The 25,594-nt window shown below is 39.5% G+C and overlaps 1 protein-coding gene across 1 annotated transcript; it reads right to left on the bottom strand.

Annotated features, from left to right (window-relative positions):
- Positions 1-103: 103 nt before the first annotated feature.
- On the bottom strand, positions 104-24,071 carry KLHL7 (kelch like family member 7). The gene is made up of 11 exons (XM_039704345.1): positions 23,847-24,071; positions 19,796-19,898; positions 18,726-18,819; positions 17,393-17,517; positions 15,483-15,658; positions 12,601-12,775; positions 11,311-11,453; positions 6,418-6,658; positions 3,252-3,453; positions 2,910-3,007; positions 104-1,348 (listed from the first exon to the last, which is right to left on the bottom strand). The coding sequence occupies exons 1-11, from the start codon at positions 23,964-23,966 to the stop codon at positions 1,065-1,067; spliced, it is 1,761 nt and encodes a 586-aa protein (XP_039560279.1). The 5' UTR covers positions 23,967-24,071; the 3' UTR covers positions 104-1,064.
- Between the last annotated feature and the right edge of the window lie 1,523 nt (positions 24,072-25,594).

Raw genomic sequence — 25,594 nt, forward strand, 5'->3', positions numbered from 1 at the left:
TTGAGGCTGCGTGAAGAAATTGACCATCACGTGGGCTGGAAGCATTTACAGAACTCTGTGCTTCTAAACCAGAGATGAATAACCATGCGCAACTTCTGAAGACTTCTGTAAAGTATCTTTAATGACTTGTTTCATGCCATTTTAAAAACAATAATTTTCAAGAAGAAAATCAATATATCTGTTGTATTGACTTTGCTTTTCTCATTCCTGTTCCCATGTTTGCTAATGGTTTGGCATCTACAGTATCTACAGTCTGATGCCTGGGAAGATAGATTGAAAATTCTTTCCAAGTTTCCAACTTGCTAACTATAGTGCACAATTGTCGTCGACTTGCCCCACCATTCCCTACCTCAATGTAATTAAAAAAAATAAAATCCAAAAGTCTTTCTGTGAAGGCTCCACAAAATGCCAAAGAGACCATCAAAATGTTTCTCTAATTTTTATGTATGGCCTCTCTAACCTTAAAAAATTGATAAGCAGTCATGCAAATGATGGAAGAAACTCACTGGAAGAGGGCAGCTACCATGATCTAGAGAGCTGTTGAAACATTGGGAATCTTTATTAGACAGCAGTCCTTGGTCTTTCCTGAGAAAATATCTTCATTTCATCCCAGTAAGATTTCTGCAGGTAGGTATGAAGCAGAAAAAATTGTTGCTCCTCTTTCTCATCAGTCAAGCTGTATTTACTCACTTTCATTAAAGGAAGTGTCTCTGCAACTGATCTTGATAAAATGTCATTTAACCAGAATGTGTTCAAATGCTTTAGAGGCATTCTAAGTATTTGGATTGGGTCTCTGTTTGACAAGGCCACACCTACAGTTCTTTGAAAGGAAGATGCCATGTGATATCACCTAGGTAAGTGGATTCTCAAAACACATCCCCATCTCTTTAAAACAGACAAGAAAATGGGCATGACAAAATCCACATTACACAATATGTTGTATATACAAATTAAAAGACTGCATCTCATTTTTCCCCTGTTACTAAATTTAACATGATTCAGTAAAACATGGAAGCAAAGCACCAATAATCATCTTTTTCCAAGTCCTCGAAGAATGCCAGTCTTCAGATCTCTAGAGTTTCTTCATTTGCCCCACAAGTGTCTACAACACAGATTAAACAACTCGTCACTGGGAAAGCACGGACTTTGGAGTTGGCTATCCACTTGTCTGTTTCAGTGTTATATTCAAGAATGTGCCCTAAGCGACCAACACCCTGAAAACCAGCCAGGACATAGACTATAGATCCCACGGCAGCACACTTCACTGTTACACCTTTCCATGGCATTGGAGACACCATCTTCCATTCATTCATCTTGATATCGTAATATTCTACATTATCAAGGCCACCTACAAAGCAATGAGATAGATAACTGCTTATTATGTTGCACTGTATGGACTGCACTAGAGCATGCAAACTCAAGTCTTTGTTTTCAAAGTTTCAAAAACCCTACACTTAAAAAAGCAAATCTGATAATACACCCCGGTTTCTAAACTAGCAGCTTATCCTTGTATAAATACAAAACCAAGAGATTTATTCTCACTAATTCACACTAGATGCTTTCTAGAGATTCCCACATGTTACTTCATAAACAGAAGAACCTTCAGTGATGAATTTCTGATGGATTTGGGGATAGTGACTAAAACTCAGGAATTACCTGAAACTTCCCTAGAGCAGTGGCATTTCATTCTAGAGGGCTCATGGGTACTTTTACTAAAACTGGTAATTTACTGATAGAGGAGGTCTCTTGTCATGATGAATCTAAAATCATTGAAGTGTAAAGGCCTAAGTCCCTTTGAAAAGGGCTAAAGTAACCAAAAGTTATTAAAGAGTAGATTTTGTGACTAAGATTTGCTTATTCTTAATTTGCTTAATAATTTGCTTATTATTGGAAATATGCTAGTAATTACACTTGACAATAGCTACAAACATGCTACTGTCCCTATTTAACTCAGTTTTTACTGCCAGTACTGAATTATTAGATCTGAGAGATTAAGAAATCTCTCTATCATATTAACATATATGAGTTTTTAAACTCAGACATAACTCTTCCTGATTTTATTACATTAAGAATAATTTTTAACACTTCTAAGAGGAGCATTCGGTGAATACACTTATATTTTGCAAGGTGGCAGATCATGGATTGATAAAATGTTCGTGCAATAAATGTATCTAATAGTTTTGCATTAGGAATCAATCACGATGGAATAGTTTCAGTAGCCAATTAAAAATCAAGCTGCATTCTAAAACAGCATTCATCTGAAATCAAGAATTCCACTTACCTTAAGTAGTGATTAAAAAAACCCCATAAATGAGAATTTTCCATTTTGAAAAGCATTTCAGAAACCCTGCGCAATTAAAATTCAATTCTTCTTGTAAAGTATCATTCTTCTAGTTTTAACAACATGGAGACAAGGCAGATCATAATTGACCTGGCCATTACAGCAAATCGTATTTCAAAGCTAGAGCAGTCAAAAGAGGACTCCATTTTCACCATTTTACAATACCAGACTAGATTTAAATCTTTAGTCTAAAGTTCCTAAAATATGGCCTTTATCTGTCTCTCAAAACACATGAATAACTAAAAACACCCACCAAAAATAAAAAACAAAGAATTTTTTTTTCTCAGATGCCTGGTTTAGCTATAATAACTGCTTCAGAACTGGGCTACAGTAGGGGTGCATATCTGAACTTGACTATCACGAGTACAAGAATTTGAAAAATAAGATAACAGTGAAATGGGGAGGTGAAAGGAAGAAGGCAACACTGATGTAACAAGAAGGTCTGTTTGATGGTGCTGCTCAAAGCTTTGCAGCTAAACATAGTGGAATGAATTCATTCCAAAACAGAAAAAAAACCAAACCATGAAACCTTGTGTGACCAGATAGAGAATTAATAAAATTAAAGTACCTAAACTATTTTGTCCACCCACAGCAAATATTTTGTCCTTTACAAACACCAGCCCATGATTCTTTCTGGCTTCAATCATTGGACAGAGTTCAGTCCACCTGGGGAAAATAAATCAAACAGAAAAGGACAAATCACCATCTAGTTCACAGAAAAGAAGTATAACCTATCATTAGGAAAATAAAATATGGAAGAAAGCTGCTTAAGAATAAACATCTTTCAAGTAGAACTGATTTCTTAATGCTGACTCAGGAAAATTCCTTACCAGAGTTTTTCCTGTAGTCATCTACACTTCAGTCATTAACACAAGTGACTAAAGCCAACCTGAATTAAAACAGCACTTACGTTTCTGTGGCTGGGTCGTAAACTTCACAGGAATTCAGGACTCTTCCGGAAACATTGTTTCCCAGGCTCCCTCCGCATACATAAATGAGCCCATTGGCCTCCACCATCCCATGGCTGCAGCGCTGAGTCAGCATGCTGGGCTTTGTGTGCCAGCTCTCTGTTCTCGTGTCATAGCATTCAAATAAATACAGTGCAGAATTGCCTTCAAAAAAAATAGAAACCCACCAAAGTGGCATTAATCTTTATGGTTGTCTTTCAAGAGAAGAGTCTAACAGCAATTATCAAATTGATGTTTTGTTAGTTAGTGAAAAAGGGAAAGCTGCTTTCCCACCTCCAAAAGTAGAACTAGCCAGCTTTAAACTTGGGATTATTCAGAAAGCACATACTTGTAATTATTTTGATTCCTTTGTTCCAAAATATGCAAGTAAGTTTATAAAATTGCTATTTGTGTTTAAAAACAACACGAAAAAAGGGAAGTTTTTTATCTTGGAGGGGAATAAATGCTAAATAGATACACATATTAATTACCCATCCCACTGTCATCAGCCCATGCTACTCTTTCTATTTGGAAATATATTGAACTTTCAGATGTGAAGATGAAACCATCTTTGTAAACTCACTACAGACTCATGAGTCTTTTTCCTCTAAGCAATGTGACTTGTCCAATACCCAGAACACCCATTGCCTTTGGAATTTGATAGCTTATGTCATAACATACTCCTGGAATCATTAGCAACCACAAAACAGCCACCTCTGCCCAATTTACTTTCTTCCTGATGACTGGTAGATACTCATTGCCTGGAAGTGCAGGGTCTGTGTACTCTTCCCTCAAAAGCCAAGGAAACTATTACTGAAATCAAAAGCAATTTTTCAAATGGAGATAGATGGGGGGTCAAAACTCATGCTCAAGTAAGTGACTGAATCATAGCCAAGGCAGGGAAGGCTGAATACAACTTTCTCAGAACATAAACACATACTTCTTCCCTTTGTTTCAAAAGATATATTCACCTAGAACAGTTAAAAGTGCCTTTTCTTGTGCCTGTTTTACCTTGGCTTTCTACTTCTAAAAATAAGAATGTCACACTAGCAGCACTTACTACCAGCTGAGAATTTGAACCTTCAACAGGATGCTGTTTCCAGACCCAAAGTGACTCCTATAAACACACTCCTATAAAGTGTGCATTTGTTCACTCCCACCCTGTCACCCTCAGTATCACCAAAAACTGAATAGAGTGGGACATTTCATTCTTTGATGTAAATAGACATTCTTATTGCTTTGAAGTTGTAGAGATTCCCATCCATGGAAAATCCATCAGACCTGTCTTTTTTTTTTAACAGGTAGAAGCTTTCATTTTCCATACAATGTTAAGTATTTCTCCTGCACTGAAACAAGAGTGGAAGAATCTGGTATGTTTAGCTTCCAAACTCTGCTACTTGTTGCAAACAGAACAGGACTCCTATCAATTCAAGAAGGGGAAAAGAGCCATGTTGTCTGTAATGGACTGGTACAGTAATCCAACCTCTTCAATTGATGGAAAAAACATGAAAGTTTTAGATTTCTTTACAGCTAAACACACTGCAGCATTTTATCAGATTAATGCTTTCAACATAATTGCCTGCTTCAAATTAGAAAATATTAGATTCAGGAGAGACGGACCATTCCAATTTCAGAATTCACTGAATTCTGAAGAAAACGTACAGGCAAATTAAACTTCATTATTTATGTTTAGACTATTCTGTCTTGATTAATATTTATGGAAAGCAAAGTGAAACTGTGCAGTAATGTGTATTAGTAAGAAAACTACTACATTAAAACTTCAACTATAGTTCTATTAACTATTTACCATGCATTAGAAAATATACTGTACCATCAAAAAGTTGTACTGTTATTCCCCATGGGAAACTGTGAAGATTTATGAGATGATGTAGTGTTTGTTGCCTAAGTTGCCCAATGTGGCCTTAGTTAAGCCTATTTAAAGTAATGGGAAAGGTGCTATTTCACATTCACCACACGAGGTGGCAGCTGGGAACTGCTTATTCTGCTGCTACATTAGATCTCTTAACATATTTTAGAGGTCAGAAAATGTGGCCTAAATGTTACCTCCATTAAGTGACTTATCAGTGTTAAGCACCGAACATGACAATTTTTTCCTCTGTTCACCTCCCTCTGCAGCAAGGCAGACCTCAAAAGGATCTTCCTTCTAGGATTTTTTTTCCCCATTTGCTTTTATTCCCCAGAACACAGCTTTATTACTAGAACTATTTTTATGGCTATACCATTTGGCCTGCATTTCAACCTTTGGGTTGTTGATGATGTGTCATGTTTAGACAAAATAAAATGTTCCTGCAACACCACAGCATAAGTCACCTTCTAGGTTTTTTGGAGAGAGAAAAAATCCCAATGGTCTTTTTTTTTTTCCTTTACTATGCTGAATAATAGCATCTAAAGGAAGTATCATTTCTCCATTTGTGGAAGCAAGCCAACAGAATAACAAAATAACAGAAGATAACTTCTGTCATTTGACAAAAAAATTGGACAAATTCCTTTACAGGACCAAGTACAATTTCACCACCAAAAGCATTAATTATTAGATTTCTTTTCCACTTCCCCCCCCTTCCTTTAAAACACCTCAGTAGGCCTAACATATGCTGTATAAAAGGAAGGCCATTGTCAAAATGCAGCTATTCTGGTCACACATTACAGAAAATTTTAAACTACACTGAATTCTGTGAATTTATAGAAGAAAGATAAGAGTGGGATTCCCAAAATCTATTTCATTCAATCACACCATCATAGAATGCTTTGGGTTGGAAAAGACCTTAAAAATCATCTATTTCCAATCCCTCTGACATGGACAGGGACACCTTCCACTAGATCAGGTTGCTCACAGCTCCATCCAATCTCTTCCATGTTTAAGAGCTGCAGTGTACTTTTTACTAATGTAAATACTACTCATTTCAGTGAAATCATTTTCAAAACACAGCAGAAATAGGTTGTTGGACTGGGCAAAGGGGGATAAAATCCTAAATATGGGGAAATAAACTCATTAGGCTAACATGGCAACGTGCAGTTTCTTGTCAACAAAATCATGCAAAAAACCAGAAAAATTTCCAGCTATCTTTCTTTGTGCTTTTTTGTTTGTTTTAAAGATTTTTAGTGTCTTACCCACTTCTGAACCACCAGATGTATAAATTTTGCCCTCAGCAGCACAGGCTGCAAGGCTATCTCGAGGTGTTGGAGGTCCTAGCTTGGAATACCAGCTATCCTTCACCACATTGTAGCAGTCCATTCGCTTTATAGGGAAGAGCTGGGAACCACCCAAAATATAAACTACGTTGTCCCAGAAGACACAAGCTGCATCCCTGCGCTTTTCAAAGGGACATCGGATGTCTGTCCAGCTGTAATCCTGCATTACAAAGAACAAGTAATGTCTAATAGATTATAACACTTACCTGTACAGTGAGTGTTTTCAAACAGAGCTTTTCACAGAGATTTAGATATGGTCAGTTTTAAGTTCCTTTTCAAAACAAACATGAACACTGTTTATTGAAGAATACTCCTCAGGCGTACTCTTGAAAAATTCTCTTAGACACAGACATAGTTAGCTGCAATGAACCATGACATTAAGAAATTCTATTTCCACATTCCCTGTGTGCACCCAGTACAGCTTCCCTGAAAAACAGTTTTGGTGTTTTTTCCAATACAATTGGCCTCCAGCTGCTATCATGTTAGAAACAATGCATGTAACCAATAAAGTAGGATTGCATTTTCTTTTATAGCAATGGAAAAAGACATCTTACATATAGTAACAGATTCTTTCTAAAAAATAATAAAATACAGAATGTACCAAACAAAGACAATGGAAAAAGGATAAGATAATACCCAAATTGACAAGCAACTCAGTAAAAAAGCTCTGATACATACTTTATTACCATGACAACTAGAAGCTTATTTACAGAATTTACAAAACACAAACGTTCTATAGCTATCCACAGTTGATAGCATGAGAAATAAGATAATGCTCCATCACAAATACTGGCAGTCATGATGCCTAGAAACTGATTTTGCACAGATTGGCAAAATCAGCAAGTATCAAATATGAGCAGTAATGCCCAAAGCCTTAAAAACACCAAACTCAACAACTGATGGCAGACCAGGATAGCATACAGCACAAGAAACACTTCTTGAGTAATAGCATCTCACATATTCCATGAGCATAGCTTGAATCCTATACTGAACAGGAAAGTATGGGACCTTAACTGTTATCTGTGCCACCTCAAGAAGGTCTATCTCAACCTGCTGAATGACCTTCACTGTAATGGTTCACACAAGACGTTACATCATTACATTTTCTTAGCAAGGACATACTTCAAACACCTTGGTCAATGAGGAAGAACAGCGACTCCTACATGGGGGTTCAAAGAAAGAGAGGCAGAGCATGTTATAGTCCAGAACATCTTACAATCTTTTCTTGTAGCATCCCCCATATCAAGAAGAGCTGTCAGCTGCATGTGGCCCTTTATGGTGACAAACAGGTCCTGGGGCATCCTAGAAAGGAAAGCCATACTACAGCATGGCAAAATAAATAGCTGCATAAATCTTAAGAAAATGTCTCAGTGCATTGTGCAAGATCAACATACTTTCTAGCTCAAACTTGTGGCAATTTTACAAAACATCCCGTTGTTTTCCTTTACTGTTATAAAGGGCTGTGACCTGACCCACTTTTATGGCTTCCGTTCATGTATCCATTTCATCCATACCTTTATCAAATGAAAAGCCATAACTTGAGTATACTCAGCAGTATCCTCCTCTTTCAGCAGGAGGCAATTTAGGTCATCCTCTTGCAATGCTCTTCGATGTTAGTCTGTACCACATAGAATTATTTCAATTTTTGAATTGAATACATTAAAGAATTATGCAGAAGTGTTGCTTTACACCACAGTCAAGATCCACACAGCCCTGGGCAGTGCAAGTCTCCGTTCTCAGGGACTGAGTAGGGAAAGATGGACCAAGGTAAGTATATGGTGACTCTTTCCCTGCTGATCTCTGTTTTCATCAAGTTGCAATGCAGGACACCAGAGCCAAAAGCTATACCTTTTTCTCTTTCATAAATTTATTGAATCACTTATTACAACTACCTGAAGTCCTGAGAGCCTCAAGACCCTGTGACAAGAATGGCACACACAACTATGGGCCCTGTGAAAAAGTACCTTTTTTTGTTTAAGACTTTTCTTCATTTTCAATTGATTCCTCTTCCAAGTTTCCCATAAAAACCAGCAGACAGGCCCACTGTGGACAACCTCCCCACTAACAGCTTACTGACTACAGCTCTATCTCCTTGTAAAAGGTATGCTGGTTCCTTGATCATCAAGAAATAGCATTGCCAGGCATCTGTTACTTTTTATTTGCCATTGTTGAATTTTGCACTGCTGAGAATTTAAAACTTCCAACCATTTCTGGCCACTAGAGATACTAATTTCAAACGAATAAGCATATTGCTGACACAAAATATCAATCATATATAAATTCTGTACTAAGAATTCATAAAATAAAACAACAAGTATTTTATTCCCAACCTAGGGAATTTTTTTTTTAATTCTGTGAAAAATTCAACAAGAAAATGCTTCCTACAACTGTTAATAGAACATCTAGGATTTCTAGTAGTATTCTGAAACCACGTATGTCTACTCAAATTCGTGCCAGACTGCTCCACAAGTGTTATGCCCGTCTGCATCTATCCCATTGCATCATTTTGCTTTCTTGATGAAGAACATGCATCAATAGAAATACCAGTTACAGCACAACAAAGGTAGCAAATATAGTCTTAAAATAATACTAACATTCTCAACAAATAAAACACAGTATCCAATCCAGTCTTATTTGAAGAACCCTTCCAACAACAAGGAAATGACTATCAGCATTACAGACTAATTTTGTGTGCAAAGGAATCAGTGAAAATTAAAATTTTTGCACTAGTTTTATCATGTAACAGCTATGGAAACTCATACTTCAACCAAGAAAACATTTTCAGGAAAAATGTAACCTCTCTTTTGAATTGTTTATGTGACATGTAACAATTTAATTAAATTTCTGATTTTGATTAATATCAGAAGTGAGGGACTAGGTCACTATTCAATCCGTTAAACAGACTAGCAAAACTCCAATTTTTCCCAAGGTCCTAACCTTGCAAAAGTATACACAAGCTTAATTCTCTGTTCTGTGACCCTCCCATCATCTTTTGATGAGATCACTTAAAGTGAGTTAAATGGTAATTCAGCATGGTTCTGGATCCTTGGTTTGTTGCATTTAATAAGCTATTGTCAGAGTTTAAAGATTAAAATCAAATACTCAAGCAGAACATCCAGAAAAGGACCTTTAAATAGCTTAAGAGTTGGAAATCAAGTAAAAGCTGTTCAACAAGACATGACAGGCTAGCTAAGAGTACCCAAGAAAGCATATAAGCACTATGAAAACATTGAAGGAACACATGCTTGTTAGAATAAAGATCTTCAATTACCCACTTTTAAAATTTTCCTTCCCTGCCTCATTCTTCCCCAACTCCTTATTCCACATGCAAGGAATAAGTCTTGATTAAGAGGCAGTTCTTCAAAATTTCTTCCAAATTCACTATACCTGGACAAGCAGTCTATGAAAGGTAAAGCTCTTTTATCCTATGCTTTATGTGGACTTTCACAGGCACTACTCTGTCTACAAAACAGATTTCTTTGCTAAAACCATGCAACTGCTTGAAAAGTTACAAATGCCCTGATCAAAGGCTTCCCAAACTTGGACCTTGGAAAGGAATTCTCTGCTCTGTACCCCTCACCCCCAGCTGAAGTGCTGCTTATCTTGAGTATGTGTGTAAAGGAAAAAGGCAGTCAATTAGTTAAGAATTTTGAATTCCCAATAGGAATACATATTAAGTATCTCTCAAGCTAAGTCAGCAAAGCTGGTAGGTTTGGGGTTCCCCCCCCACTCCCTGAACTGGAGTGGTACTCAGAGAAGGTGACTTGGATTTTATTTTACAAAAGGAATGTGAAGGAAAAGTTCAAAACGCATCCCAAAGGCTCATTCATTCAAAATTAGATTTGACAGGGCTCACATTGACTATGAGGTTCACACAGCACATAAAACTGTTTGAAATTTTAACAAGCATTTAATATGCTGAGTTAGAACCAGAATTTCTTCAATAAAATATTACTACATGCATGGGATCTCATAACTTAAGACAGCCCTGATGCTTATGTTGTAAATTTTTTCTATATTACTGTATGTGCTTGCCTGGTAAAACAGGGTATGGGTAATCCTTGCAGTTGATGTTTTTAGACCCTTTAATCTGCATAGCTGAAATATACACCATACCTGTGACTTGATTTTATTCAAGAAACATGGGAATAAATTTCAGGCAGAACTTGCTTGCTCTAAATTGATCCTCTCTAAGTTTTTTTTGTTGTTGTTGTTGTAAAAACTCACTCTCTTCCACTTATGTAATACTTGGCTCCCCATTCTTCTCCTTATATACTTTTAAGAACAAACACAACTGTGAACCATTGGGATTTAGAAGTGATTGCATACTTATAATAAATGCACTAAAAAACCCCAATAAAAACTGGATTCTACACTAACATACAAGCCAGTAAATGAACATGTACTAAAAAAACCCTGCTTTGAGTAATCTCTAAACACCTATGTGCATGCACATGCATACAGACTTTCATATATTCCTAACCAATTGCATGATGTTTTAGTGACCTTTTGTTTATTTGCAGCTGAGAAATGCACATAGCAATCAATGCTCTACTCAGACACATTGATCAGCTTTCCATATCTAATATTGCTAAGAAACAAACACAATCATTCTATTCAAAACAAAGTATTACATCTAGGTACACAGACTTAAAATTAACCATATTCTTCCAATTGTATACCCAGGAGGGAGGGAATACTTCCTTCCTATGACCATTTTGTAGATCATTACGTCTTAGTTAATATCACCAACCAAGAAAACAGGTAAGATTACAAACAGTGAATCTTAATGCATTCTGAGGTAACGATTACCTTGGGATTAAAATATCTGCAGGACTGGGGCTGAGAGCCTCCAAACAAAGCAATGCGATAATCATGTTTTTTTCTTCTTGGTCGGGTGCCTTCCACTAACTCTTCTCGGTCTTCCGGGGAAAGGAGGTGGTACCGCATCCCACCTGCAAGGAAGACAAAACAGCTGCAGAGCCAGTGTAGCTCATACATGGACTGGGAGGTTTCAGAGGCAGGGATGGGGGAGAGATGGAAGGGAAGGAAAAGAGGAAAAGCAATTTTCTATGTTACACCTATACAGCTTTGATTCAAAATGGAAGAACACACATCAGCATGTGAGGGTGGGAGCATACATCCAGATTTACACCCTATTCCAAACTGGCTGCTCCATGTGAAAACAGGACAGATACAGACTCATGTTATGTACCAATGGATTGATCAGCTCATTTATCCAGTATCAACAAGCAATTAAGATTATTGCATTGAAACAGTCAAAAGGAAGCAAGCCCAAAAGAAAGCATTCCTAAGAGTGCAAAAACACCAGTGGCATTACAAGCCACTAAAACCAGACAAAAATCTTTACTGCCTATACAAGGTACCCAACTTGGTGTCAGCAGATACTTACCAACATATAGGTTAATTTGAATCCTGTTCATTGAGTCTGAAGGAAAACAATTATGTACTGATTTTTAGATCTACATTAAATTGAAGCCAACTAGCTAACGGCTACTGAAATTGTTTTTCTTTCTTACATGATAAAATTTTACAAATGGTGTCTGAAAACAAAAGGGAAGCTTGTTTCCTATTTCACCTGCACCCTGAGAATGCAAATTTAGGATCAATCATTGTAGCATCAATGCTCAGTGTATAATAGATAAAAACAGTAAAACATACACCTAAAATTCTAATTTGCTTAGGAAAGCTTTAAAATATTCAAAATGTTGACATATTTCTCTTAATAACACACATACAAATATGAACAATATTGAAGTTACAAGCCTGTCAAAAGGCAGACTAACTTTCAGTTACCCTAAGGAGTCATTGACAAAATCTCCATTCCATTACTTCTCATGGAGTTCATGCCATTTGCTAGGAGAAAACAAATGAAAGTCACACTGTTACATAAAATGAGTTTTATTTACATAATAATCTGCTAATCCAACTTCAACTAAAACACAGCATCCTAGAGGGAACACAGATGGATTTAATGTGAAAATGTTAGAGCATTTTAAAGCAAACAATTTTCAAAAACTTTCAAAGCATTTTAAAAATTATATAGAAGATCATAAAGATTTCAGCTAGAGGTCAACTTACTGATCACCATTTTAAGGCATTCTGGGTTATCCTGAATAAGTGGTTCAGCCTGAACAGTTTTACTTAAGAAGTTCTTTGATATTAGAGGAAATCGGACTTTAGCAAGAATATCAACCATGTACGGCTGGCGATTGGGCTCGTCATACTTCAGCCATCTGACTGCTGCATCATACACCTTCAACAAGAGACAGGGAGAGAAAGGGATAAGGCACATCACCACACAGCATGACAAGTAACAGAACCTTAATGCTATAATTGATTCTAATGCTTGCTGGAGGTTAATCTATACTAACATTTCATTATGTGGGGATGCCATTGCCATATTTTGAAAAAAAAACCCAAAAAACCCTTCTACAGCAAAAGTCAACAAAGCCCAAAAAAGACAATGCTCAGACAAGTAAAACAAATGCACAACCACTGAATAAATCTCATCTACAAACTTCAAAAGCCTACTACTTCTGCTGTTTAACTTTTTTTACCTCCAAAGGAAAAACATTAATCTGCAGTTCACATTTATGTGGGTAACTCCTGTAACAGGTTAAATCTAATGCTCTTCAAGTTCAGTGCCATAACATCAATAATGCTTTCACAGAAATGAAATAATTCTACTTGATACAGTCTCCTGAGGTGATAAACTGGTTCCCTGAGTAAACTGTCACGTTTGGTATCCAAATACATTGCTATTGTGTCTTAGGGGACCACTTAAATCAAAGTTTTTATCTGCAAACTATTGTAAATTTACCAGAGCATCTCCTCTTTTTCTCCTCCTCACAGGAAAAGACAATGGGTTTTCTTAGGGGTCAGAGAAAGTAGAACAGGGAATATAATTAAGAAATCTGCTCTATTTATAATTAAACACTGGGTCAGAAAGAAATGAAAAAAAATCCAGGATTACATACATATTCTGATACTTCCATGCTGTTCTCAGACACAGCAAGCTTACTCAGAAACACTGGCTCTGAATTGGCAGGACAACCTCACTGTAAGCAATAGCATAGGCAGTGTCTATACCTGTAGCTGAAACTGGTCACAGTGATTAGTGCTGAGAGACTGAGATATGACATGGAAAGACACTTCATGGAAGAATTATTCAGGACTACTAGACCAGCCCAGCTATAACTCTTCAAAATTACCAGGGAAAGTGGGAGAGTAAAGGAAACAATTAAAGGCTCAATTACGATTGAGCCATCAGCTCAGGAAATCAGCTGATTTCCACCAGCTAAGGAAATTCAACAGAATGACTTGAACAGGAACACTGTATAGGAACAGAGCGTACTTAAGGCTACCGTCCCTTTTTGCTAAATGTAACTATGCTCCACACCAAAACAAAAGTTAGAGTATAACGTCAACTTTTTAGCAGTACTCTAAGAAATAAGATTCCTGTAGTACAATTGTCAAACTTTTGTAGTTTCCTACTGCACACTACCAGTTTCCTAAAGGAATTTTAATGATGCGATGGTGAATACATAACATTTCTACCACTGCTGCCCTCCTACCGTACCAACAGAACGTCAAGAATGTGCCATTTTGGCTGCAAGCCAACCAACACTTCCAGCCCTGAGAATGTTATCCCATGATCTGAACTTCTCCCAGCACTCAGCAAGAATGTTGACCTGTGACACTACTCATATTTATTTATACCTGTAGCAAACCAACCACCATATTCTATCACCTGTTATTATCCCCCACCCTTACTAATTTTCATAAGTTACATCACCATACAGTAAGACAAATAACTAAACCTTAATGCTTCAAATCAATTCTTCTGCCTGTTGGAAGTCAATGTCAATGGAAACTTCAGCAGAATATCCATTTTCAAGAGGATATACACACCATCTCAGCTATAGCATCCCTCTGCTGACTTTGAAGGTATGAGTCAACTCATGATGCCATACCCACACAAACTTCAATTGCCTAATTCAAGCACCAGAACAGCACAGCTACAAAGGTAAGGTTTCAGTTTGCTTTCAACAGCTTTGGCTGAGAAGCTACAAGTGCCCAGCAGTGACAAGTACCACTCAACTGCTAAAACAGCCTACAACCACCTGTCTGGGCTGCAGTGTAGACACCTATATGCTTCCTATTTTCCTGTAGTAGGAAGAACAAGCTGGAAAATAATCAATCAGGGCTGTGCTCTAAGCTGAATCAAGCATTCCAAAAGGGACGGCTGCGGATGTGATTCTACTACAAATTTTGAGTGAACTCCAGGCTCCTTTCAGCCACCTAAACTTTATGTCCAGTCCCTAAGTAATGATCTGGTCTTCCAGCAATCCACCACTGCCAATGCATGTAGCTTTCAGTGTTTTACTCATCTTACTTCCAAGTCCCTCAGTTCCCCAGGCTTGTGCAGTTCCCCAGGCTTGTGTGTATATATATATATATATATATATATATATATATATATATATATGTTTCCATCACAAAACTCCTCTCTGGAACAGGCTATGCCATACTCAGGTAGAAATGTGCATCCATTAAGGTGCAGTTTGCTCACCACTTTGAAGTGGTCCACTTTCACCAAAAGCACATAAATCCCAATCTAGAAGCAACCACTACAAAACAAACAATTTAGCTCATGTACTATTGAATCAGAAGTCCTACAGCTACATTGACAAAGTAAACTGTTTATTCCCTCTGTGACTTCTTTCTTCCAACTTTGCTGAAACAACACATCTATAAACTACAATTGAAATGTGAATATTTATTAATATTTGGTTTTGACCAAGTTAGGATGCACCTTTTACTCCACAATTTAGCAAGCACTAAGTGCATCATATCCTCTAGGAATATCAGTAAGTGAGATACTTGAATATCTGAAGCCAGTTCTTGATTAAAAAAAGTTAAGTTCAATGCTTTTAGCTACCATGGAACAGGAATCTCACCTGGTCTTCTGCCCTCACTGTCAATGTATCTTGGTTCAGGAGATGTGTCACACGCTTAACATCAAGCTGAAGAAACTCATCTGTCTTGTAAACCTCAGTGAAGTGCTGATGGATGAAGTCGTCTGCAGTGGCTTTCAGTTCTGGGCAGTCTAGGCATTCTGCTAGCACACTTATGCCTATGAAGAAAAATTAAGAAAAAAATTCTTTTAAACTTGAACTGCAATTACCTTTAATATATGAAAATAGAATACAATTACTGCAATTTTAGTGATACTTAAAATTCTAGTTTAATATTTATTACCATGCCTTTTTTCCCCTCATTAAAACACATGGTATCATAACTCATCTGCAATTCAAGGCAAACTAAGACAGGGGCGAGCTGCTGATCCCTATTCCTACTGAACTAATTGGAAAGTCAGACCTGCAACACTTGCTGTGTTAACTGTCTCTCCAGCACTATTTCCTCACTTTTTCTTTCCCAATTACAAAGCAGACAACAGTATCTTAACCAAGTCTGAGCCAAGTCACACTAACCAGAACATCTTGAGAAACTGGATCCACATTTTACAACCTCTCCTGACCTGCTCATGCACCATCAGTCACCAACCAAGCCCAGTTTCCTTCAAGAGCCATAGTGAACTGGGATCTTTCTATACATGTAGCACAGTCAGCTGCAGACCAACACAAAGTCAAGTTGATGTTGCTGGAAGGACAGAAGGTTGGCATAAAGGTACAAACAGCAACAGCAGCTGAGAAGCACCACTGCCAACTTTGCCATTTAAAACCATGAGCACAGAGCTTTTCAGCAGCAACTTCTCATCATGCCACAGGTCTTCCTTCTCACAGAGGAAATGGCAAGTGGGGTAGGAGCAACTCACTAACATATGGGTTGCAATTAGTGTGAGCTGCTCAGAGTAGTAAAATGCAAACTAAAAGGATAAAATCCACCTATGTGACAAAACTGCAAGATTCAAATTAAGCCATGTTTTCTTTCAAATACTTTTTTTTAAAAAATGAATTGTGTACTTGCTTCTGAGTCTGCACAAAATATGTTTCAATTTAAAAACAATGCTGTAAGGAAAAATTGTTTTCATATTTTTGCAACAAATTAGCAACAAAGGGTGCAAGTGTTAGAGACCACAATTAATTTTCCACCTAACAGAAGCCAGAGGGCAGAAATATGCCTCAAAGCAAGCCTAAGTGGTATATTCCTTAGATAATGCCTTTCTTCCAGCAGTTGTTTCAGAGCCACAGCTGCACTGCACTGAAGTGTCAGCTGAGTCACTGTAATTCAGATATATTCTGCAAAACATTTCTATTGCTGCTAGAAACATCTGTAATATGATTGAGATTTTACTAGGAGAGTACTTAACAATGGCAATAAAAAACACTAAAAAAAGTTTCTCTTAAATTTCTGATATATAAAGTGCACCAAATCTTAAGCATGAAAAAGTATTTAGTTCTACTTGTTTACCTTCTCTGTAACACTGAGTCCACATTAGAGCTACAGAACATGATATCAAACCTGCCCAGATAACATTGCTTTCAGCCAAAATAAAAAGGGAATAAAACCAAAAGTAGCCTAAACTTACTCTGTTTATACTTGTAAAAGATATGCTGGTTTTGTAAAAGTTACAAATATGTAAAATTCTGTTTGCAAGTACAGCAACAACTGAAAGCTCCACCTCACTAAACACATGCAGTTCTCTAACAAATAAAAAGCCCCAGCATCCTGCCAAGCTGGAAGAGACCTTGCACAGTCAGCAGACCTTGTGGCAAGGGTAACAGTTCAGATTCAGAGAAAAACTATTTTTACATGCCTTGATTTAGCCAAATGTTATGGCTATCCACAGACAGACAATACAGCAAAGTTAAAAAATAAACAACAAATGTAAGTCTATCTCTCTCACCAAGACAATTGGAAGCATCAACTTGTTCTTTTAAAAAGTCCACACACATTTTTTTCACAGGTTCAATCTGATACTGGTTTGCTGCATCTAGTAAAGACTGGACATTATTGCTGTTAACTGAGATTCTGCAAAACAGAAGGTGTAAAATTAGCATCACTGAAATGACTGAAGTTGCGGCAATTAAAAAAAGAAACTTACACAAAGTCACATAAATGGCAAAATTATTTCCCTCCTTTTACCCAAGAATCTTTCACATACAGTCTAAGGACACATGCTTCATGATCTTTCCAAACTGCTTTTTTTTGCTCTACTTCACCCAGGCAGGACAAAGAATAACCAGTCCTGAGATCTGAAAAACAAGCCTTTAACACAGGTCCTGTGAAGTCCTATACTATTGCTGAGTTGTGTGATTAACCACTTTCACAAAAGGGAACAAAACACCAAACCCAGAACCTTTTTAATGACCTTTTTCAAATTCCAAACAGGTATCAGCAAAATCTGTTTAAACTCTGTCAGGACTGGTCTGGCTGATTTGCCCAAAGTGCATAAGCAGAACAACCAGTTTGGAGTTTGGCAGTGATTCACAAGAAGCTATGGAGGCCACAGTCCAGTGCTTGGCTATCAGGGCAGGCAACCCTGTGGCTGGGATGGGCTGTTGACACAGACTGTCTCCTATCACTGATGGACTATACAAGAGGATTGCTCTCAAAAGAAAGGAGAAAGCCTCCCTAATGAGAGTTAACCCCATCAGATGAATGGTCTGCCATCCATATGTCGGATTAAAGCTGATTAAGTGCTGTTTACAATCCTAACCATCTGCAAGAGTTCTGCTTGGGATGGGGGGAGGGGTTGAAAGAGAAAAAAAACCCACAAAAAACCCCAAATATATGAACAAGCTGATATAGGGTGGAAACACTTTCACAGAGGAGTTATCCACCCTGCCTGTTTTGAGATGAAGGTATAACTTCCTGGAAATGGTTCTGTGCCATAGCTACTATGGCAGCAAAGAGGGACCCTGCTGACATCAATAAGGACCTGAATTACAGAACCATGGGAAACATCATTTGACTCCAACACTGAAGTCAAAAGCTTGAAGTGCTTTGAATTGCTTTGAGACAAACACCGTTTCCTTTATCCTGTAGGGCTTCCTCCTCATTAAAGAAAAAGGAAGAGTGAAGAAGGATAGAAGGTCTAGTCACATCAGGCTTTAAACAAAGGAAAGAATTTCAATGGTAACAAAACTGATGAATCACAAAATCATTATTTTAAGTTTTTTGTAATTTAAAATTGGCAGGCTTCCTAGAAAAGCGTGAGCTTTAAATAACAAAACTACCTTGCAGTATAGGCAAACTCCACAAGCTGTTCAATAATGTCAGGCTCTGCATCTTTTAGCTCCACTTCAAAGGATTTTGATTCAATCATATTTGCTGCAAACAGATTAAAAGACAAACTTTTAATCAAGAAGTCACTCTAGTTACTGTACGTTCTGCAAACAGTAGAAAATAAAGCAATTATACAAAGTGGTAACCTCCTAAAAACTGCTCAAAGTTGATTGCTGTTTTCCCAGGGTTGCTAGTGCCAGTCAGGAAAGGAGGCGGCGGAACAAACAAGATAACTGGTGTGAGTACATCCTTGTATTATCTAAATTATGATAAATTGTATTAAGGAGAAAAATTCCTAGACATTGTTGACTGCAGCCAGACTGCCATGTTAACATTACCACTGTCAAAAGCCGTTTCCACATCCCAGCTGATAACAAAGGAGACAGCTCCGAGCTTCCCACATCCAGACACAGCACTAGGTTTGCCACAGATGGGCAATTCCATTCACTGACCACTGGAATGAATGGTTATTTTACTTCCACTCAACTTTGATTTTACAGTAATTTTACAGTTCATGGGTAAAGCATACAAAAGAGAAGACACTACATAACTGAAGTTTTAAAGAGAGCATAAATGAAAGAATTACAGAATCACAGAATTAAGGTAATCACATTAAGGTTGGAAAACATCTCTAAGATCATCCACTCCAGCCACTAAATCACATCTCTAACCTCTGATAGCCCAATTTATATGCAGAAATACCTGATGGCAGACAAATTCTGTAATGGGACAAAAAAATCCCAATTTTCAGGTTAAGGAAGGGAGATAAACTAATACAGTGTATAGCCCCAGTTATTAATTAAGAGAGCTTATATATGAAGTAACACTTGACTAGATCAAAAGAGTTAAAGGAAAAATGAGGGGAGGGGTGAACAGAGATGAATGGACACAAAATGAGATATCTTCACTTACACTTATCCTTCAAATTAATCACATTCATAAGATAAACAGGTTGACAGACACAAATACAATAGGATATCATCATAAAATTTTAAAATTAATCAATTTTTAAAAGACTTACTAGTAAACATCAGGTTAAAAAAATGACTGGCTGAAGCAAGCACAACACGGTGAGCTGGGATCTTCCTTTCTTGAACCATAAGAATGACATCACAAAGAGTTTTCTGAATCAGAGGGGAAAAAAAAGACAAAAATCAGCATTTTTGAAAATATTTCAACAGTATTTCTTTAAAAACAGCTTATGGAAATTCGTTACTTTTTGTAACACACACAACTCAAGAGCACTATGAGATAAAAAGATTTTCTGGAAGTCAAAGTTCAGTAACCTGGAGAACTACCAAACATCAGTTTACCCATGAATTTGTACAGGATTGTCACAAATAATGTGAACTCTTATTAAAGTATTTCCTGTAGCTTTTGCATCAGCCTACAACAATGTAGTTCTGCAGCATCTAGTAGGGGCTGCATTTATATTGCATTGCTTTCATCTACCAGTGGCTCTCCTTTACTCTGCTGCTGATTTTCAAAAAAGTTCTCAGGAACCTCATATCTGAAGACTGCCATCCTATTTGACTCCAACTGGAGTCAAAGTGATGAATGAGTTTAAAGCATTCAATGGAGCATTTTAAAGAAAATGTATCAAAAAATACCACTTCTGTGGAAAGGTTTGACTGGTCATACTTGATGAGCAACTAGCTTCTAAACAAAACATAATTTATTTCTCATTTGTTTGCTCTTCATATGTAGGCAGCTAGTTTCTCCCCTACATGTGAACAGTCATGCTCTAGAATCAGTAGAGAAAGCAACAGAACTTATAAAAGCTGTCAGGGGGGATTGGGGTAAAACCACATAATTTTAACAGATTCTGAAATGCTATCTCTTCTAAGAACATACTGAGTGAAATTAATGCAAACCATACTACAGTTAATTATAATTATCTACTAAGAAAGAAAAGCTGAGCAGCACTGCTTCCTCAAAAAAAGGGAAATAATTTTGGAAATTATTAATGGAATAATTGTTCATGGAAATGCATTCAAAAACACCTATGTACACCCATCCCAAGGCCAGTCCCAGAAAAGAACATTTCTACTGTGGGAAATACATACCAGATTAAAACTGCAACAGTTTTAGTTTTCCACATGGTGACAATATTATCTAGGGCTGATAACCCACATTTACAATTCCTTTAAACATGCCTGTTTTTATTTTTTTTACAGGACACTCAAAAGCACATATTGGACAAAATATAAATAATACTTTCAAAAATATTATCTAAAAAGAAGTTAGATGGGGGTGACATATAGATTCCTTTGTAGTTTTAAACCATTAAGGATTGAAACAACACCAACAAAAAGAGAGCATTCTGGAAAAGTTTCAGAGGAAATCCTTTAAAGGCTGAAATTTCTAACACTTCTGGCTCAAAACAAGCATTGGAAACTAGCAGTCCAAGATACCATAAAACCCTATGGCCAAGCTTTGCCAAGACATGCAGCTGTTGCTTGAGCTCCACGCTGCATTTCTAAGACACTTTAACTGCCTCAGTATTTGAAACACCTCAGATGCTCTGAGGCTGCTCTGGGTGCATTTGCCAACCAAAACAGACCATCATTTAACTTCTTTCCCTGGGATATTTCTGGGTGTGATGGTTCCATTTCAGCTAATGCTCTTCTGAGGATTTCTGCACTTCTTTCCAGAAGGAACCACTGTTGTCACGGGGTCACCTCCATGATGCAACAGGTGACTGGTGTTAACCAAAGGACACACCCCAGCGTCAGCTTCTGCTGGGCACTTCACCTTCTAAATAACAGGTTCAGCAACACCTTGCAGCTCTATCCCAGCTTCATTCCCAATGACTTCATTCTTGGCTGGCCTCCATTGAGCTCCAATGTTGCAACAAATCATTTATGCACAAGATCCCCAACAGCTCTGGAAAACCCACAAAGATGTGGGTCATCAATGCTCCAGACAAGCATCAAGTCCTCCAAGCACACACTTGGCCCCAACATCTCACATGTACTCTGTGCAGGAATGTTCACAGTTTACTCTAAACTCCATACTCATGGAGGATTCCTCTTCATCCCAGCTCACACAAAAAGCAGCCTCCTTAAAATGAGCTGTAAGTTCCCACTGGCCCAGATTCCTACAGGATTAAACTAATGACTTAAATATCTAGAGCTGCATGTGCACCTAGACATTTCCATCACAGGAAATTTTAACTCATATTCAGGTTTTGTAACTACAGCAGAGCTCTTGACTTACCAAAACACAAGAGGAAAGAGGTGACTACAAATCCTCTTACAACTTTAGCACAACTAATGAGTTGAAACTACTGTGTTTTCCTCTGGCTACTGCTGACTTCCCAAATTTTTCCTGTATAACTACACCTCCCCCTACTCCCTCAGCAATACTTGAGCTCCTCTTCCAAACAACTCCTAAAATAAGCATGAGTTTAATGAAATCTGCAAAAATTTCTGGACCGGTCAGCACTGCATGGGATATGTAAAGCTCATCTGAGGTCAGATGAGAAGTCTGCAGGCAAAACTCAGAGCTGCAACTCCCTGGGCATAACAGATTCTGGAACCTGAACCAGAAGTACACACAAACCTCACAGCACTTAATCTGAACCTCTCACTCCTTGTTTGGAGTGGCTCATAGTTACATAAAAGCTGGCACTCCAAGATGAGGCACTCACACAGAACACTGTGGTACCACACACTGGAGCAGGGACATGGCAAAGCACTGCGAAATTCTGTGCTGGGGACTGCACATACATCTAAAGAAGGACAATATTTCCTTTATCTACTTAGGAATCATAAGAGCATCTGGCATTCCCTTTTAGACAATGGCAGAGGTGTGAACTAGACATAGAAGAACCAAGTTATGAATTCAGCCACACCTTGGAACATGTTTACACTTTTAGATCAGAAAATAAGCCTACATAAAAAAAACCAGACCTTAAGTCTTTACTATCTGAAGTAATTGAAAAAAAATATTAGTTTTTCTTATATAAGAGCTTAGTTGCATGAAATGGTTTATGCAGACAACATAGCTAACTGTCTATTACTGAGAGAAGAACAGGGCTGAAGTGCCAGAGAAAAGCAGAACCAACAGCAATACTTGTGAGGTCAGGACCCAGACTGCTGGTGCAGACAGCATTAAACGCTGGACTGAGCCTCTGGCAAGACTAACACTGGGGGACAAGAAACTAAACCCTAGAAGATGCAACACAAGGCAGTGCCAAGTGTGAAGCCCCTACATGGTGTGGCTTCAGAGTCAGCTTTAACTCTGGCTGCACATCAGTTTTTCAACAAAGTTCCACAACCAGTCTAGATCCTTGTCTGAGAAGAAAGATTTCTTAATATGCAAGGAGTTACATGTATCATCCTTCTGCTCTTGTACCATTAGTTTAATGTTTTTTATTTAAAAAAAAATTAGTATTTATTTCAGTTCGGACAGCTCAACTGAAATGCACTTGTATGACTGCGATTTTGGTTGCCACTCTTGCTCTATTGGTAAACAGAGGAGTCACCTTTAATACTCATTAAACAACAGACCATGGAAGGTGATCAGGCAAGAGTTTCACAATTCGAGGCCGGATGAAGCCACCAAAGTCCTACATTGCCATTGGCTTCGTAGTGCGATGGCCAGAGGTAGTCAGGACAAAAATGCCACCTGTGAACCCAAACCACGGCTCTACTCTTCCCTCTCCTCCCGCTGCAGTTTCACTGTTCATAGGGTACACAGAGTTTCTGCTCAAAAATCCAGCATCAGCGCCGTTCCCTGAGGGCTGGGCTCGGGAAGGGCTCCGGGAATGCTGTCCCTGGAGACACCGGGCCATCGCTCATCCTGCCCGACCACCCGCAAGGAAAACACATCCACGGCGTCTCCTGCCCCAGCGCCCGCGGGGAGCCGGCGCAAAGGAAACCGGAACCCGCCACTCTCGCCGTGCGGCTCCGAGGGCCCGAGGCGCCGCCGGTGCCGGTTCCGCCGGGTTTTCCCCGCAGCCGGGCCCGGGAGACGGGAAGCCCTGGGGACCCTCGGCCGGGAGCGGGACCGGCCCTCAGGCAGCACGGGCACCGCGGGCTGCCGGCCGCGCCGAGCGCCTCCCGTACCTGCTTGCGCATGGCGTTCATGACGCCCATGAAGGAGGCGAGCAGCTTCGCCTCCTCGCGGGCGGCGAGCTTCTTCTCCGTCTTCTTCTTGCTGCTCTTCTCCGACCCGGGCGCGGCCATGCTCGCCCGCGCTCACCGCCGGCGCGCCGACCCCGCCCGGGATCATGCGCCCGCCGGCTGCCGGGCGGCGAACAGCGTGTGCCGGGGCGGGGCGGGGACACCGNGGCGCGCTGACGCCATCGGCCGGCGCGCGGCCCCACGCGGGGTAAACAAAGAGCGGGGAGGGGCTCGGAGGCGACACGTGGAGGGCGCGTGCGCGGCAGCCTGAGGGGCGCGGCCCGTGGGGGCGTGGCTTTGCCGGAGGACACGCCCCCGTCTGAGGGCGTGGCCCGGGGGCGGGGCCGGGGCTCATTCCCGGGAGCTGCGATCCCGGTGCGGGTCGGGCGCGCTCGGAGCCCCCGGGTCAGGCCGTGCCCCTGGACACCCTGCCGTGTCCCGCCTGCCCAGGGACACGGCGCTGCCCTGCCCCGCGCCCCGAGCAATGCTTCCTGCAGGGATCTCATCCCGCCTTGGCGACCTGTGTCCCGGTCTCGCGTGGGCTGGCTAAGGAAACAAACGCGATCCAAAAGAAAACTTCTTTGTCCTGGCAGCTGCAGCCAGCCCGCTCCCAGAAATGATGACAAAATGTCTGGTGCTTTGATTCTCGTTTTTTGAATAGGATGGTGACAGCCAAAGGAAGGTTTTAATGTTCCTGCAGCTCTCCTGCAGGGATCTCATCCCGCCTTGGCGACCTGTGTCCCGGTCTCGCGTGGGCTGGCTAAGGAAACAAACGCGATCCAAAAGAAAACTTCTTTGTCCTGGCAGCTGCAGCCAGCCCGCTCCCAGAAATGATGACAAAATGTCTGGTGCTTTGATTCTCGTTTTTTGAATAGGATGGTGACAGCCAAAGGAAGGTTTTAATGGAGTTTGCTGTTTGTGCATTTGTGTGATGTTCTGAATTTTAATTCCACGGATAACAAGGCGTTGAACAGCTTAATGCCATGACTTGAAGGGAGAAAGATTCCTGCAGAAATAACGTGATACTCTTTTATTAATAAAGCGAATGAGCCACTTTGTTCATGATATCATGTCCCATATGGTAAGGTTTTAAAAAATAGACTTTGATATCTTGTGGTTCTGCCATCTAACAATTACTACTACATGGAAGCTGTAAGAATTTTAATGCATTTGACCTTTGCTTCAGTGAAATAAACAAAACTGACACAGCTATCACTTGACTTTCCAGATTTTATCATGTGACAGTAAAAAAAAAGGAGAAAACTGGGAATGTGCTTCTGGCCATTTTCAGATTTCATGGTATAAAGAGTTTACATACAGAGTTTTAATTTCATCTTGAAGGTAATCATAAGATGCCTGCTTTATCTGTGGGGTGCACAGAAACAGCTGTGCTGGGAGGATAAACATCTGTGCTGGGTCCCAAGTGCACTGCCATGTTCTGGAAGATTAGTTGGCCAGGTTAAGGAGTTCAGCTTGTTGCTCCCAAGGTCAGACCCTTTCTGACATGAGCTGTGGTGAGGAAATATAAAATCAGAGGTCTGCCCCTCCTTTCCCTGGGGAGCTGCTTTTAAGCAGAGGATTTACTGCTGGTTCCTTTTCCACTGAGAGCACTTGAGCACCTCCAGACCCTGCTGGCACTCGGTGTGTAGCTCCCTTTGTACTGCTCTGTGCCTGGGGTGGGCAGCACTGCT

The sequence above is a fragment of the Passer montanus genome, unplaced genomic scaffold, assembly GCF_014805655.1.
Source record: "Passer montanus isolate IOZ18808 unplaced genomic scaffold, ASM1480565v1 scaffold10, whole genome shotgun sequence".
Lineage (NCBI taxonomy): Eukaryota > Metazoa > Chordata > Aves > Passeriformes > Passeridae > Passer > Passer montanus.

Excerpts from the sequence above, each read along its gene's own strand:
- KLHL7 (XM_039704345.1), bottom strand. The coding sequence starts at position 23,966 with ATGGCCGCGCCCGGGTCGGAGAAGAGCAGCAAGAAGAAGACGGAGAAG. Across the intron at positions 11,454-12,600 it reads ATGCCTTAAAATGGTGATCA|GTGGGATGCGGTACCACCTC; the intron begins GTAAGTTGACCT and ends TCTTCCTTGCAG. Across the intron at positions 3,008-3,251 it reads TACGACCCAGCCACAGAAAC|GTGGACTGAACTCTGTCCAA; the intron begins GTAAGTGCTGTT and ends TATTTTCCCCAG.